At 39.6% G+C, this 16288-nt stretch overlaps 1 protein-coding gene and 1 long non-coding RNA gene across 3 annotated transcripts; both read left to right on the forward strand.

Moving 5' to 3' along the window:
- Positions 1 to 2910: 2910 nt before the first annotated feature.
- Positions 2911 to 3523, forward strand: LOC110935272. Its single transcript, XR_002589001.2, has 2 exons — positions 2911 to 2968; positions 3266 to 3523. It is a non-coding gene; the product is annotated as an uncharacterized LOC110935272 (long non-coding RNA).
- Positions 3524 to 4515: 992 nt separating this feature from the next.
- LOC110934174 lies at positions 4516 to 10514 on the forward strand. Of its 2 annotated transcripts, none has more exons than XM_022177361.2 (3): positions 4516 to 5643; positions 9903 to 9959; positions 10257 to 10514. In XM_022177361.2, exon 1 carries the CDS (start codon positions 4564 to 4566, stop codon positions 5602 to 5604), a length of 1041 nt encoding a protein of 346 aa, XP_022033053.2. In that variant the 5' UTR covers positions 4516 to 4563; the 3' UTR covers positions 5605 to 5643; positions 9903 to 9959; positions 10257 to 10514. The 2 variants fall into 2 exon arrangements, 1 of the variants encoding a protein (XP_022033053.2); XR_004890835.1 differs by lacking the exon at positions 4516 to 5643 and adding an exon at positions 9231 to 9352.
- The last annotated feature ends 5774 nt before the right edge of the window (positions 10515 to 16288 follow it).

Here is a 16288-nt window from a genome sequence, read left to right on the forward strand (position 1 = left end):
TTACTAAATTTTACATACCTTTTGATCCTTACAATGGTTTCACTAATATGTGTTTAGAACTTGATTTGGAACAAGTTTGAGGCTTCAATTTGCAGATTTAGTGTAGAGCTAGGGTTTTGAGAATCCCCCTTGTCGCCCCTCTCTTCCTTGATCGACCAGACACATCAATTTTGGTGTGTTTGGTTGGTTTTTGTTACAACTAGTAATTAACTTTTGATTTTTGTCAAGTTTTGCCCTTTAACTATGATTTTCTCTAAGTCTTAGTTATTTTAACCATAATATGTATTAATTCAAGACTTGAATTTAACTAGGTTAAATTCCTAGTTGGTAAATTCTTGTTTATCAATTCTTTGAATTTTATAATATATGGGTTTATATTTTAGGGGTGTTACAAGTCCACCCCCCTTAAAAAGGGTTTCGTCCCCGAAACCGAATTACGTACCAAATAATGTAGGGTGTAGACGTCGCATCTCCTCTTCGGATTCCCAAGTAGTGTCTGACCCTTTTCTGTGCTCCCATTTGACCTTGACTTGGTTTATCACTTTGTTCCTCAAACTTTTCTCCTTACGATCTAAAATCGCAATCGGTTTTACTGCATAGTTGAGGCTGTTATCCACTTCGATATCATCGTAGTGGACATGAGCAGTTTCGTCGGCCAAACATTTTCGAAGATGTGATACGTGGAATGTGCTATGAATTCCACTCAACTCTTCGGCTAATTCAAGTCGATAAGCTACTTTACCAACCCGTTCAACGATTCTAAATGGCCCAATAAATCTTGGGCTTAACTTTCCCCTTTTTCTGAATCTAATAATACCCTTCCATGGGGAAACCTTTAGCATGACCATATCGCCAACCTGAAATTCAATTGGCCTATTCCTTTTATCCGCATATGCCTTTTGCCGGTCTTGAGCCGCTTTCAAGTGTGCCCGAACTATGTCGATTTTCGCATTTGTAGTTCGGATTATATCGGCAGGTGCTAGCCCCCGCGGACCCACATCTCCCCAACATACCGGGGTCCGACATTTTCTGCCATATAATAGCTCATACGGGGCCATTTTAATACTCGTGTGATAGCTATTGTTATATGATAATTCGACCAAGGGTAAATGGACATCCCAACTACCTCCAAAGTCAATAATGCAAGCCCGCAGCATATCTCCCAACGTTTGTATTGTTCTTTCGCTCTGCCCATCCGTTTGTGGATGGTAAGCAGTGCTAAGGAACAATTTAGTTCCCATCTGTTCTTGGAATTCACGCCAGAATTTCGAAGTAAACCGAGTATCTCTGGCTGACACAAAAGATATCGGTACCCCATGTCTTGCTATGATTTCATTGGTGTAAACCTCCGACATTTTCTCAGATGTATAAGTTTCACGAATCGGAATAAAGTGAGCGCTTTTAGTCAACCTATCCACGACTACCCAAATAGCATCAAAACCACGACTTGTTTTAGGCAGTTTGGTCAATAGGTCCATCGTAATTTGCTCCCACTTCCAAACCGGGATTTCTAACGGTTGGAGTTTACCATATGGCTTTTGGTGTTCCGCCTTGACTTGTAGGCACGTCAAACACTTTTCCACGTATTTCACAGTGTCCCGCTTCATTCCGGGCCACCAATAGTTTTGCTTCAAGTCATGATACATCTTGGTCGCTCCCGGGTGAATGGAATAACGGGATTTATGAGCTTCATCAAGTAGAAGCTTCTTAACCCCACATGTGTTAGGGACCCAGATTCTACTAAAACGAGTTTTTAGGCCGTGACTGCCTATCTCTAGGTCTTTAACTTGGCCGATAATTCTTTCCTTTTTCCAGTTTTCCGCCTTTACAGCTTCATCCTGTGCTTCTCGAATTCGTTCTAGTAAACTTGAAGTCACAACCAGTTGCATTGATCGTACCCGTATCGGGGTATAATCTGTTTTGCGACTCAACGCATCGGCCACTACATTGGCCTTACCGGGGTGGTAATGTATTTCGCAATCGAAGTCTTTGACGGTGTAACACCCCAGTTTTCGTATGTCTTAATATAATAAATTAATAGTGAGGATTTAATGACAAAGAATGGTAAATATAAATTTATGAATATGATTAACTAGGAATGTATAAAAATAAAAGTTTAACTATCAAGTATAATGCTCAATATTTGAGGGACCAAAGTTGGACAATTGGAAAGATGATTTAATTAAAACTCATAACACAAAACACACACATCAGACATATGTGTGTGTGTATGTGCGACTGGAAGAGGGCAAAGGAAGAACAAACCCTAACTTCACAAATCCATCAAATTAAAAGGGAGATCGAGGTCTAGTTGAATGCATAAGATAAGAATGGTGATCACCTAAGTGTTTCTTGTATCAAGTAAGTCAAATTTTGCAATTTGGTGATGTTTGATTTAGTGGGTTTAGTATAATTCGCGAATGTCTTGTTAAATTCAGTATGATTAACGGTTTCTAAGGGGATTTAGACATCACTAGAGGCTAATTTTTTAGTATGAACATGATTAGGGCAAAAACCCATTTGCATGTCAAATAATGCTTAGAAATTGTGAAGTTTCGTATGTTAATTTGATGATTGAATCATGAAATTGTTATGAATATTGATTTAGAATTGTATGCTCTTGATTTGAATGATAGATTCTAACATGGTAGGATGTTTATGTTACTCAAGGAGTGAACTATGAAAGTTGTGCTTAAAATGCTTGTACATTATGCTAGTCTAGCGATATGCACACCATGTGTTTGACAAAATGCCTAAATGAGTTTAGTTACGGCTTTTGCATAAATACTTGTTAAGATGATGCAACTTTCTCATGACAATGATATATGTGACTAGTAAATGCCATAACGTATAATAAGGATTGTGGAATTAATGTCAAAAGAAAGCTAAAGTACGAGATTATGACATATAGGCACAAAGAAGGAAGAAGGCGCAAGTCACTCAAAGGCACAATCATCACAAGATCGCGGTAAGTTCATATGAACTTTATTTACTTTAATGTAGTTTTACGAAAAGTGGTACTTGGTTCTATGGAATTATTGTAAAGGTTCATAACGGGTCGAATGATGTAAGTATATGGAAAAGTATGGTCTTTAATGATTCACGGTGAACGATTCGGAAAGCGATACATTGGATGTTTCCGAATGGAAGTATGGATGCTAATAAGGTAACAAGACATGTTAACGGGTTGAACAATGATAGGTAATTAAAGCATTTTCGAAGTAATATGTGTTTGAACTAATAATGTTTCCGTTATGAAATGTAGGTAAATCTCTTGCTTGAATGCGGCGCACCCGAACCGAACACACACACGAAACGTCGACTCTAAGCGCTTCCGGTCCAAGTTGTTTGTTTGATGGGTTAACTTACCATTTTGATTAGTAAATGTTATTTTGTAAGTGTCTAGTTTGTTAGTAGGAAGTTTGGATACTAAACTTTGTGTAGTTTGTACAAAAGGTTCATGGCGAACCATATACGGTCTTAACTTTGATTATGTTGGAAAGTGTCGTAGTATTAATAGTAATGGTGATGTTAAAAAACAGGGAGAAAGGTACCTATTACGGACAGGTCATGTCAAAATTTTGGTAAAATTGTAAAAAAAAAATATGGGCGTTTCAAGTTGGTATCAGAGCCTAGGTTTGAGGGATTTAAGCATCAAGTGCTTGAACTCAAACTGAAAGCTCGTGAGGAAGTGTGTGTTCGTTTCGCGGCGCAAAGCAAGTAAGTATTTTTAAAAGCTGAAAATTTTCTTTTGTAGTATGAATAATTAGTTTCGAAATGTCATTGAATGTTAGGGAATGAATCGTTTCAGTTTGGGGTTAGAACGGGTCAAATAATGTATAAGGGGGTTTATAGCCGTTTGCGTATAAAGGTGGGATCCTAAAGAATATGTAGTGATATGGTACCTAAAGGTGGGATCCTAAAGAATATGTAGTGATATGGTACCTAAAGGTGGGATCCTAAAGAATATGTAGTGATATGGTACCTAAAGGTGGGATCCTAAAGAATATGTAGTGATATGGTACCTAAAGGTGGGATCCTAAAGAATATGAAGTGATATGGTACCTAAAGGTGGGATCCTAGAGAATATGTAGTAATATGGTACCTAAATGTGGGATCCTAAAGAATATGTAGTAATATGGTACCTAAATGTGGGATCCTAGAGAATATGTAGTAACAAAAACTTTAATTTAAACCCTCAAACTCTAATAATGCTTATCAAGTCACAAGGATAGCTCGATATACAACGAGAATGCATGAAATTAAATGTGTTAGGTGAATTAGACTCGAGGGAAAGTACATGTGAATGTTGAGAAGAAACATATGTTACGATAGAAAGAATGAAAGAATGTCTAAGATAAGAACGACACGATGCGATTGTCAACGACGACAAGGCATGAAGTACGAATAATGAATGGGAAATGTCAAAAAAAAATGATGTTGAAATATGACGATGGCAAGTATGAAATGAAATCTAATGAATGTAATGAATGTTTTATGTAGATGGCTGATAGAGTGAACGTGAATGACGACGATGAAGTACGCCGAAATGAAATAAGAACTATGGTTGTGGAAGAGGTAAAGAAAGCAATTGAGGCTAGTATACCCCGACTAGCTCAGGAAGTCGAGGGGCAAGTATTGGAGGTAGCTAATACCATGGTAACATCTAAGGTGGAAGAATTGAAAGAAATGATTAGTGAACTGCAAGTGAAGAAAAGCAAACGGAGATGTACGTACAAAGAGTTCATGGCATGTAATCCCTTACCATACAAAGGGGATGTTGATCCGATAGCTTGCCAAAGGTGGATTTCAAGCACTGAAGCCGTGTTTACACGAAGTAGATGTGAAGTGGAAGATCAAGTAATGTTTGCCACGGGCCTCCTACAATTTCGAGCAAAAGATTGGTGGGATGCATACTCGAAGGAATTGGGGGATGATAAAGTACAGTCGTTAACATGGCAAGAATTCAAGGAGTCATTCCTGAAATATTATAGTCCACAATCCGCAATTGATAAAATTCAGGAAGACTTCTTGCGTCTCAGACAGAAGGATGAAACGATTGACGAGATAACAAACAAGTTCCTTGAAAGGGTGAAGTTCTGTGAGGAGATAGCGGGGACGGAGAGGCAAAGGATTGTACGTTACCATGCTATGCTAAAGGCCGAATATCGGGAATTTGTAAATCCCTCCAAGTGTGCAACGTTGAATGAACTAATTGATTGGGCAAGAGATAGAGAAATTGAAATAAAAAGGCAGGTTGAACGGGGAGAGAAAAGAGTAGCGGAGAAGCCTACCAACGCAAGCCCATCGAAAAAGGCAAGACACCAAGATCAAAGCAAGAAGGGAAAGCAAGTGGTGAAATCCCGACCTGCAAGACGTGTGGGAAGCATCATTCGGGTGAATGTTTGTCGGGAAAGAAGGGGTGCTACAAATGTGGGCGAGAAGGACATCCGTTTTATAGGTGCCCAGAAAACTCAAAGGCGTGTTACAATTGCAATGAACCGGGGCACATTAAATCGGAATGTCCGAAACTCCAACAAGGGGCAAAGAGAGATGGAAAGAAGGACGAGCCCCCCAAGGCTCGCGGAAGGATGTTTCAGTTAACCTCGGATGAAGCTAAAGCTAGCCCGGACGTGGTTTCAGGTATATTTTTGGTGAATTCCATGCCTATGAATGTTTTATTTGATTCCGGGGCTAGTAGGTCGTTCATTTCTAATGAATTGTTAGCCCACCCATCGTTTAAGCTTGAAAAGATGATAGTACCCTTAGAAGTAGAAGTTGCTGATAGTAAGAGCTATTTGTTACATGATATTTGTAGAAACTGTAAGATCTTAATCGAAGATGAGGAATTTAGTATAGATCTTGTCCCGATGTACATGGGGGAATTCAAAGTAGTTGTAGGAATGGATTGGCTTGCCCAAAACCACGCTGAAATTCAATGTGAAAAGAAAGTCATTCATATATTAACCTCGGGGGGGAAACGGGTAAGTGTTCAAGGAGAGAGAGTCATCAAGTCGAAATTGTGTTCTCTAATCAAAGCTGTTAAACATGTGAGGAACGGGGGTAGAGCTTATCTATCTTATGTGATTGACACCAATCGAGGTGTCCCAAAGCTTGAAGATGTGAACGTGGTGAATGAATATCCGGATGTGTTTCCGGAAGACCTACTAGGTCTTCCGCCTGAACGAGAAGTAGAATTCAAAATAGATCTTAATCCGAGTGCAAAACCGGTAGCTAAGGCTCCTTATCGGTTGGCCCCAACCGAAATGAAAGAATTGATGACGCAACTTCAAGAGTTGCTCGTTAAGGGTTTTATTAGACCCAGTGTTTCACCATGGGGAGCACCCGTACTTTTCGTGAAGAAGAAAGATGGTTCGATGCGAATGTGCATCGACTATCGAGAGTTGAACAAATTAACGGTGAAGAATCGATACCCGTTGCCCAGAATTGATGATCTATTTGATCAGTTACAAGGGGCGAGTTGGTTTTCAAAAATCGATCTGCGGTCGGGTTATCACCAACTACGCGTACGAGAAGAGGATGTGCCAAAGACTGCGTTTCGAACGCGGTACGGACATTACGAGTTTTTAGTAATGCCCTTTGGACTGACGAACGCGCCAGCTGCGTTTATGGATTTAATGAATCGGGTGTGCCGACATATGCTTGATAAGTATGTAATCGTTTTTATCGACGATATCCTAATATACTCCCGCAGTGAAGCAGAGCATGCTTCCCATTTACGTGATGTATTAGAAACGCTTCGCAAGGAAAAGTTATATGCAAAGTTCTCAAAGTGTGCCTTTTGGCTTAGAGAGGTACAATTTTTGGGTCATGTGATCGATGCGAATGGTGTCCATGTGGATCCGACCAAGGTGGATGCGGTAATGAATTGGGTACCCCCGAAGAATCCAAGCGAAATAAAAAGTTTTCTAGGCTTGGCTGGGTATTATAGGAGATTTATCCAAGATTTCTCCAAGATAGCCTCTCCTATGACGAAGTTAACTAAAAAGAGTGAAAAGTTTACATGGGGCGAAGAGCAAGAAAAAGCGTTTCAAACTTTAAAAGAAAAGCTCTCAAATTCTCCGGTGTTGACATTACCGGATGGAACGGATGGTTTGGTAGTGTATACTGACGCCTCCCGTCAAGGTTTAGATTGTGTGTTAATGCAAAGGGGTAAAGTCGTTGCTTACGCTTCGAGACAACTCAAGCAACATGAAGGCAATTATCCGACTCATGATCTTGAATTAGCGGCAGTTGTATTCGCCTTGAAAATATGGAGGCACTACCTTTATGGAGTGAAATGTACAATTTTCTCGGATCATAAAAGCCTCAAATATTTTTTCGAGCAGAAAGATCTCAATATGAGGCAACGAAGATGGTTGGAACTCATTAAGGATTACGATTGTGACATTCATTACCATCCCGGGAAGGCTAATGTAGTGGCGGACGCTCTAAGTCGAAAGGAGTACCCATCCCCGATTCGGGTAAAATCCATGAAGATGGTAGTCACCCCTAAACTCCTTGATGAAATTCGAGAAGCTCAGACGAAATCTTTAAATGCTGTTGACCCAAAGAAAGAAAGAACAAAAGGGTTTATTCATGAATTGGAAGAGAATGCAAATGGTATGAAAACGAGGTACAACCGAATTTGGATACCTCGGCATTGTGAGGTGAAAGAATTATTGTTGAATGAGGCTCACAAGTCTCGATACTCCGTTCATCCGGGGGCTACAAAGATGTATCGAGACTTGAGGATGAATTATTGGTGGCCGGGGATGAAAAGAGACATTGTCAAGTATGTTGCTAAGTGTTTGACGTGTTCCCAAGTAAAGGCCGAACACCAAAAGCCGTATGGAAAGCTACAACCCTTGGAGATCCCGGTGTGGAAGTGGGAACATGTAACGATGGATTTGGTGACTAAGCTTCCCAAGACAAGAAAAGGGCACGATGCAATATGGGTGGTCGTTGACCGACTGACCAAAAGTGCACATTTCCTACCTATTCGGGAAAATTTTAATTCAGAAAAGATGGCGGAAGTCTACATGAACGAGATCATATCCCGACATGGGGTTCCGGTGTCTATAGTATCCGATCGGGATACCCGGTTCACATCTCGTTTTTGGAGGAGGTTTCACGATGAATTGGGGACCCAATTACACATCAGCACCGCCTACCACCCACAAACCGATGGTCAGTCAGAACGAACTATTCAAACATTAGTTGATATGTTAAGGGCGTGTGTTATGGAATTCGGAGGAAGCTGGGATGATCAACTACCTTTGGTAGAATTCTCATATAATAATAGCTATCATAACAGCATAAAAATGGCCCCCTACGAAATGCTTTATGGAAGGAAATGTAGAACCCCGGTTTGTTGGGGGAAGTGGGTCAACGAGAAATCGCGCCAAAAGAAGTAGTGACCAAGACGAATGAAAAGATTGATATGGTTAGGTCAAGATTAAAAGCAGCACAAGATAGGCAAAAGTCTTATGCGGATCGACGAAAGCGACCAATAGAATTTCAAGTGGGAGATCATGTGTTATTAAAGGTCTCTCCATGGAAAGGAATAATCCGTTTTCGTAAACGCGAGAAGCTAGCCCTCGATACATTGGGCCTTTCAAAATACTCGCCCGGGTTGGGACGGTGGCATATCGATTGGAACTACCACCCGCGTTGGATGGAATACATAACACCTTTCATGTATCGCAATTGCGAAAGTGCCTAGCGGATGAGACGGCGTACGTACCTTTGGATGATATCGAAGTAGATGAGAAGTTAAATTATGTTGAAAAGCCGGTGGCAATAAAAGATTCTAAAGTAAAGCGACTCCGCAACAAATCCATTCGGCAAGTGTTGGTTCAATGGCAACATCGAAAGGGATCGGATCTCACTTGGGAAGCGGAGGATGACATGCAAAGGCACTACCCGGAATTATTTGGTACGTAGTCAGGTTTCGGGGACGAAACCTTTTATAAGGGGGGTGGACTTGTAACACCCCAGTTTTCGTATGTCTTAATATAATAAATTAATAGTGAGGATTTAATGACAAAGAATGGTAAATATAAATTTATGAATATGATTAACTAGGAATGTATAAAAATAAAAGTTTAACTATCAAGTATAATGCTCAATATTTGAGGGACCAAAGTTGGACAATTGGAAAGATGATTTAATTAAAACTCATAACACAAAACACACACATCAGACATATGTGTGTGTGTATGTGCGACTGGAAGAGGGCAAAGGAAGAACAAACCCTAACTTCACAAATCCATCAAATTAAAAGGGAGATCGAGGTCTAGTTGAATGCATGAGATAAGAATGGTGATCACCTAAGTGTTTCTTGTATCAAGTAAGTCAAATTTTGCAATTTGGTGATGTTTGATTTAGTGGGTTTAGTATAATTCGCGAATGTCTTGTTAAATTCAGTATGATTAACGGTTTCTAAGGGGATTTAGACATCACTAGAGGCTAATTTTTTAGTATGAACATGATTAGGGCAAAAACCCATTTGCATGTCAAATAATGCTTAGAAATTGTGAAGTTTCGTATGTTAATTTGATGATTGAATCATGAAATTGTTATGAATATTGATTTAGAATTGTATGCTCTTGATTTGAATGATAGATTCTAACATGGTAGGATGTTTATGTTACTCAAGGAGTGAACTATGAAAGTTGTGCTTAAAATGCTTGTACATTATGCTAGTCTAGCGATATGCACACCATGTGTTTGACAAAATGCCTAAATGAGTTTAGTTACGGCTTTTGCATAAATACTTGTTAAGATGATGCAACTTTCTCATGACAATGATATATGTGACTAGTAAATGCCATAACGTATAATAAGGATTGTGGAATTAATGTCAAAAGAAAGCTAAAGTACGAGATTATGACATATAGGCACAAAGAAGGAAGAAGGCGCAAGTCACTCAAAGGCACAATCATCACAAGATCGCGGTAAGTTCATATGAACTTTATTTACTTTAATGTAGTTTTACGAAAAGTGGTACTTGGTTCTATGGAATTATTGTAAAGGTTCATAACGGGTCGAATGATGTAAGTATATGGAAAAGTATGGTCTTTAATGATTCACGGTGAACGATTCGGAAAGCGATACATTGGATGTTTCCGAATGGAAGTATGGATGCTAATAAGGTAACAAGACATGTTAACGGGTTGAACAATGATAGGTAATTAAAGCATTTTCGAAGTAATATGTGTTTGAACTAATAATGTTTCCGTTATGAAATGTAGGTAAATCTCTTGCTTGAATGCGGCGCACCCGAACCGAACACACACACGAAACGTCGACTCTAAGCGCTTCCGGTCCAAGTTGTTTGTTTGATGGGTTAACTTACCATTTTGATTAGTAAATGTTATTTTGTAAGTGTCTAGTTTGTTAGTAGGAAGTTTGGATACTAAACTTTGTGTAGTTTGTACAAAAGGTTCATGGCGAACCATATACGGTCTTAACTTTGATTATGTTGGAAAGTGTCGTAGTATTAATAGTAATGGTGTTGTTAAAAAACAGGGAGAAAGGTACCTATTACGGACGGGTCATGTCAAAATTTTGGTAAAATTGTAAAAAAAAAATATGGGCGTTTCAGACGGTTTCCAACCACCGTCTTTGCCGCATGTTTAATTCCTTCTGGTCGAAGAAATATTTCAAACTTTTATGGTCGGTAAAGATTGTAAACTTTACTCCGTACAAGTAATGTCTCCATATTTTTAAGGCAAACACCACCGCCGCTAATTCTAAGTCGTGAACCGGATATTTATTTTCATGAGTCTTCAATTGCCTCGAGGCATAGGCGATGACCTTGCCTCGTTGCATTAACACACACCCGAGCCCCAATTGAGAAGCGTCCGAGTAAACCACCATGTCATCAGTCCCTTCCGGTAATGTCAGTACCGGAGCGTGGGTGAACTTTTCCTTGAGTGTTTGGAAAGCTTCCTCTTGCTTAATGCCCCACACGAACTTTTCCTCCTTACGAGTTAATTTGGTCAATGGCAAGGCAATTTTGGAGAAATCCTGTATGAATCTCCGATAATATCCCGCAAGCCCTAAAAAGCTTCGGATTTCCGAGGGATTTCTTGGAGGGCTCCATTTCGACACAGCTTCTATCTTTGACGGATCTACTAGTACTCCATCAGCACTAATGAGATACCCAAGAAACTGTACCTCCCGTAACCAGAAGGCACACTTCGTGAATTTTGCATACAGCTTCTCTCGTTTGAGTGTGTCTAATATTTCCCGCAAGTGACACACGTGCTCGGCTTCACTCTTTGAATATACCAATATGTCGTCGATAAATACAATTACCGACTTATCTAGCATGGGTTTGCAAACCCGGTTCATGAGGTCCATGAAAGTCGCGGGTGCATTGGTCAATCCGAAGGGCATTACAAGGAATTCATAATGCCCGTACCTCGTACGAAAAGCCGTCTTTGGTACATCCTCCTCCTTGACTTTCAATTGGTGATAACCAGATCGGAGATCGATTTTGGAGAACCAGCTTGCTCCTTGTAGTTGGTCTAATAAATCATCAATTCTTGGAAGTGGGTATCGATTCTTCACCGTGAGTTTGTTTAACTCCCGGTAATCGATACACATGCGCATACTGCCATCCTTCTTTTTCACGAATAAGACTGGTGCGCCCCACGGGGACACACTCGGTCGGATAAACCCCTTGTCAAGAAATTCCTGGATTTGAGACATCAATTCTTGTAGCTCCGACGGTGCAAGTCGGTATGGCGCCTTGGCCACGGGTTTCGCGCCCGGAATCAACTCGATTCCGAACTCTACCTCCCGTTCCGGCGGTACCCCCGGTAGTTGTTCCGGGAACACGTCTTCATAATCCCACACGACCGGTACATCCCCAATTTTGAGGAGCTCTTTTTCCGTTTCGCTTGCGTATACCATAAAGGCCTTGCATCCATGTTTCATGAGTTTGTGAGCTTCTAGCATTGTGCATATCACTGGGTTACCTCCCTTTTCTCCATATATCGTAACTTGTTTTCCGCTAGGAGACGTTAGTTTTATTTCCTTTCGGAAACAAACCACTTTCGCGTGGTAACGGGATAGCCAATCCATTCCCACTACCACTTGAAATTCTCCCATCGACATCGGGATCAAGTCTATTGCGTATTCCTCGTCATCAATGTTCATTGTACAGTTTTCACATACATCACAAACAATAAAGCTTTTGTTATTACCTACCTCTACTTCTAAGGGCATAGGTAATTTTGTTAGAACAAATGAAGGGTGCTGAATAAACCCATATGAAACAAAGGATTTATTCTCACCAGTATCAAATAACACACGTGCGGGAATTGAGTTTACAGTGAATATACCTGAGACCACGTCAGGCTCGACCTTTGCTTCAGCAGCGGTCAGTTGGAAAGATCTTGCTTTGGCTTTCGAGGCTTCACCCTTCGAGTCTTGCCCTTCTTTCTTTCCAACCAATTCCGGGCACTCCGATCTTTTGTGACCCGTTCGGTAACAGTTGTAACAAACGGTCACCTTCTCCGGGCATGATATAGCCATATGTCCCGTTTTTCGGCATATGGGACAAGGCTTATCTTTGAAGCGACATTCGCCCTTATGATTTTTGCCACAGATTTTGCAACTTGGTGTACCGCCCTTTGCGTCTGATTTTTTCGTTGTTTCATTCGTTCTTGCTTTCTTGGTAGGGCTTGGATTTACGTCTTGTGCCCTTCGTTCACCCCGCTCTATACTCTTTTTCAGCTCAATCTCCCTTTCCCGAGCGGCATTGACAATCTCGGTAAGGGTCTCGTACTTTGAAGGGGTTATGAACTCCCTATATTCTGCGCTTAGCATGTTATGGTAGTAATAAACCTTTTGCTCTTCGTTCGTTATCAGATCGTCACAGAACTTCATTTTGTCCATAAACATCCCTGTGATCTTGTCTATGGATTCACCCTTGTGTCTGAGTTGCATGAACTCTTCCTTGATCTTGTTTATGACCGCTTTGGGACTATGGTGTTTAAGAAACGGCGTCTTAAACTCCTCCCATGTCATGGCCTTGGCCGCTTCACTTCCAATCTCCTTCTTTTTATTATCCCACCAGTCTTTCGCTTGACCTCTTAATTGACCCGTACCATAAGCTACGTAGTCATTCTCATCGCAATGAGTTCTCTCGAATACTCCCTCGATATCTCCTATCCATCGTTGACACACAATGGGATCAACCTCCCCATTATATATGGGTGGTTTACAAGCCATGAACTCCTTGTATGAACAAGGCTTTCGTCCTCCTGATTTTTCTTTTGCCACATTCGAATTATCCTCTAGCTTCTTGATTCTCTCTTCTACCACTGATAAAACCGTGTTTTGAATTTTATCAATGAAGTTTGACAAACTGTTTTCGATCGCCTTTCCAACCTCTTCGGCAATCACTATCCTCATTTGTTCGGTGACTCTTGGCACCGTATCATCATCTCCATCCGTCATCTTTAATACTGAAATGTTTACACACATTGTTAAACATTTCATTTGTAACACATGTTTTACTTGTTTTGATTTAATCAAGTTCGTGACTTGACTCAACCATTCTTGTTTCATGCTTTTCTTGTGTTTGAGTGTGTTTACACACTCTTGATTCTATTGTTCTTGTTTTGTGTTTTGTAACACCCTCTTTTCATGCATATTTGTTCATGATTTATTTCTATGTTCTCTAATTTCTACTTAAACGATTAACTCTTACCGGATGCTTGATCAAGCTTGAACCGAACACTTATTGGCAACCTTGGGCTCTGATTACCAACTTGTTACACCCTCTATATAATACTAGAATCAGGACATAAAGACATGCATTTGATACCTAATATTTAGACTTTACAAAAACTTTTAACGTTTTAACCATGTCGAGACACATCATACATGTATTGTTGTTACAAAACCATATTCAAGACGGTAACTACCATTAGTTTACATAGTTTTTAGAACAAAAGTTCGGATGCGGAAGCGTTCTAAAAATGTGTGTTCGGTTCGACTCATTTGCTTGATCACCATCCTTTTTCTTGAGTACCTGAAAACTAAATGTTTTAAACAAGCATTAGTGTTATTAATGATGGGAATTCACGTATTCGGATTAGGTCCGAAAACTTATTCAAGAAAATGAAATAAAATTTTCATCAAGCTGGGCTCCACCGTAATTTACGGTGTCACCGTAAATTACGGTGGCTTCTGGGCATTTTGGAACCTACCGTAAATCAGTAGATCCCCACCGTAGCATTTTGTTGGCCACCGTAAATTACGGTGTCACCGTAATTTACGGTGGGCCCTGCATTTGTTTTCTTGCTTTATAATCTTGAGCATTCAAGTTCCGTTTTGCAGAGAAATGACCTTGAACAGGTTTATCACCCACCCAAGGCTAATTACCCATGTTTGGGACTATTACTCGTTATCACGTTTTGCTTTCCCATAAGGGATCGCTCACGTATTAATCTATATGATTAAATCCAAGATTTCGTGTTTGACATCAATACTACTAGTCATATTTACCAAATCAAGATCATAACTCCTACACTAGGAGTTTAAACTTCACAACTAACATAGCTTGTCGAATTTACAACTTACGCAATGATTATAACCATACATTAAGTGATGGTGTCTAGCTTCATGTTTATTACAAGACTTGTTTTGACCCGTTTGGGTGCTGAATTAAGCACCATTCAGGGCATGCAAGTATCCATGTTTGTCACTTGTTTTGACCCGTTTCACTTGTTTAAGACACTAGTCATATTCATGACATATTGGTAAATCTTGGTTATCATGTTTCAGAATTGACTACATAAAACTAACAATTAGGTATAATGTAACGAAACAACAAATTTCGTACCTTTAGAGCGCGCCTTTTCCTCGTGAATCCCCTCCGGCTTGTCCGCTAGATGAACCGGACTCTTTGCCTAGAAAATTCAGTTTTTAACTTGTTTAGAATCCTTTTCATGACCATTTTCACATCAATTATGGACCATTATCAAATCTGCGTTTTTATCCAAATTTCACATTTAAATCCTCACTTAGGCATTTCAACAAACACCTAGTGGGTCAGATTTTTCTACATTCATAAACAAGTTCATGACTTGTGATTCAACATCTAATTTCACTATAATAGTAATTTTTTGCATGCATCTTGACATCATCTTTTCAGAACTTATTTCCTAATTTCAGATTATGCAAAAACAAGAGTTATAATTTCAGCATTTAACAAGCTTCTTGAAGTTCTCTAATCACCTACAATGGTGATTGTGAAATCCTACAAGTCCTATACAAGGTCATGTCATGAAATCATCTAGGGCTTGTTTCTAATCCTCATAACCCTTCTAATTTCACCCATGCATCAGTAATCAAGCTGAATTTTTCATGTTTCACATTTACCCTAGAATTTGTGATGCAACAAAATTACTAAATTTTACATACCTTTTGATCCTTACAATGAGGTGTTCACTAATATGTGTTTAGAACTTGATTTGGAACAAGTTTGAGGCTTCAATTTGCAGATTTAGTGTAGAGCTAGGGTTTTGAGAATCCCCCTTGTCGCCCCTCTCTTCCTTGATCGACCAGACACATCAATTTTGGTGTGTTTGGTTGGTTTTTGTTACAACTAGTAATTAACTTTTGATTTTTGTCAAGTTTTGCCCTTTAACTATGATTTTCTCTAAGTCTTAGTTATTTTAACCATAATATGTATTAATTCAAGACTTGAATTTAACTAGGTTAAATTCCTAGTTGGTAAATTCTTGTTTATCAATTCTTTGAATTTTATAATATAAGGGTTTATATTTTAGGGGTGTTACATTTGAGTGTTTTGGCGTTTTCTAAGATGATTGGTCTATAGTAAAATATGGCATTTTTTGAGTAGGTGTGTTTGATGTCTTGGGGATTTTGGCATTTGTAAGATGAATGGTATATAGTAGAAAATATGGCGTTTCAGGTTCTGGGGGGTGTGTTTTATCTCTGGGATGTTTTTGTTTATATAGGGATGTGTTTTGGTCCGTAATAGCGTTTTATTTATTAGTTTGGCGTTTTGGTATAGAAGTGTAAAGACCTTTTTACCTTAATGAAGCGCGTCCACTTAATAGAATTCGTGTTATTTACGAAAACGCCACCGCGCCAATCTAGTCCATAGATTGCTTTGATCGGACGATCCATAAGCGTTCTCACCGTTCTCACACTTTCCACCGTTTTCTCTAAATCCTGACCATATATATATATATATATATATATATATGTGTGTGTGGTAGGGATTCTAAGAGAAGTC

This window comes from Helianthus annuus, chromosome 4 (genome assembly GCF_002127325.2).
Source record: "Helianthus annuus cultivar XRQ/B chromosome 4, HanXRQr2.0-SUNRISE, whole genome shotgun sequence".
NCBI classification, from domain to species: Eukaryota; Viridiplantae; Streptophyta; class Magnoliopsida; order Asterales; family Asteraceae; genus Helianthus; species Helianthus annuus.

What these genes read in the sequence shown, in the direction of transcription:
- LOC110934174 (XM_022177361.2), top strand. Translation starts at nt 4,564, where the DNA reads ATGGTTGTGGAAGAGGTAAAGAAAGCAATTGAGGCTAGTATACCCCGA.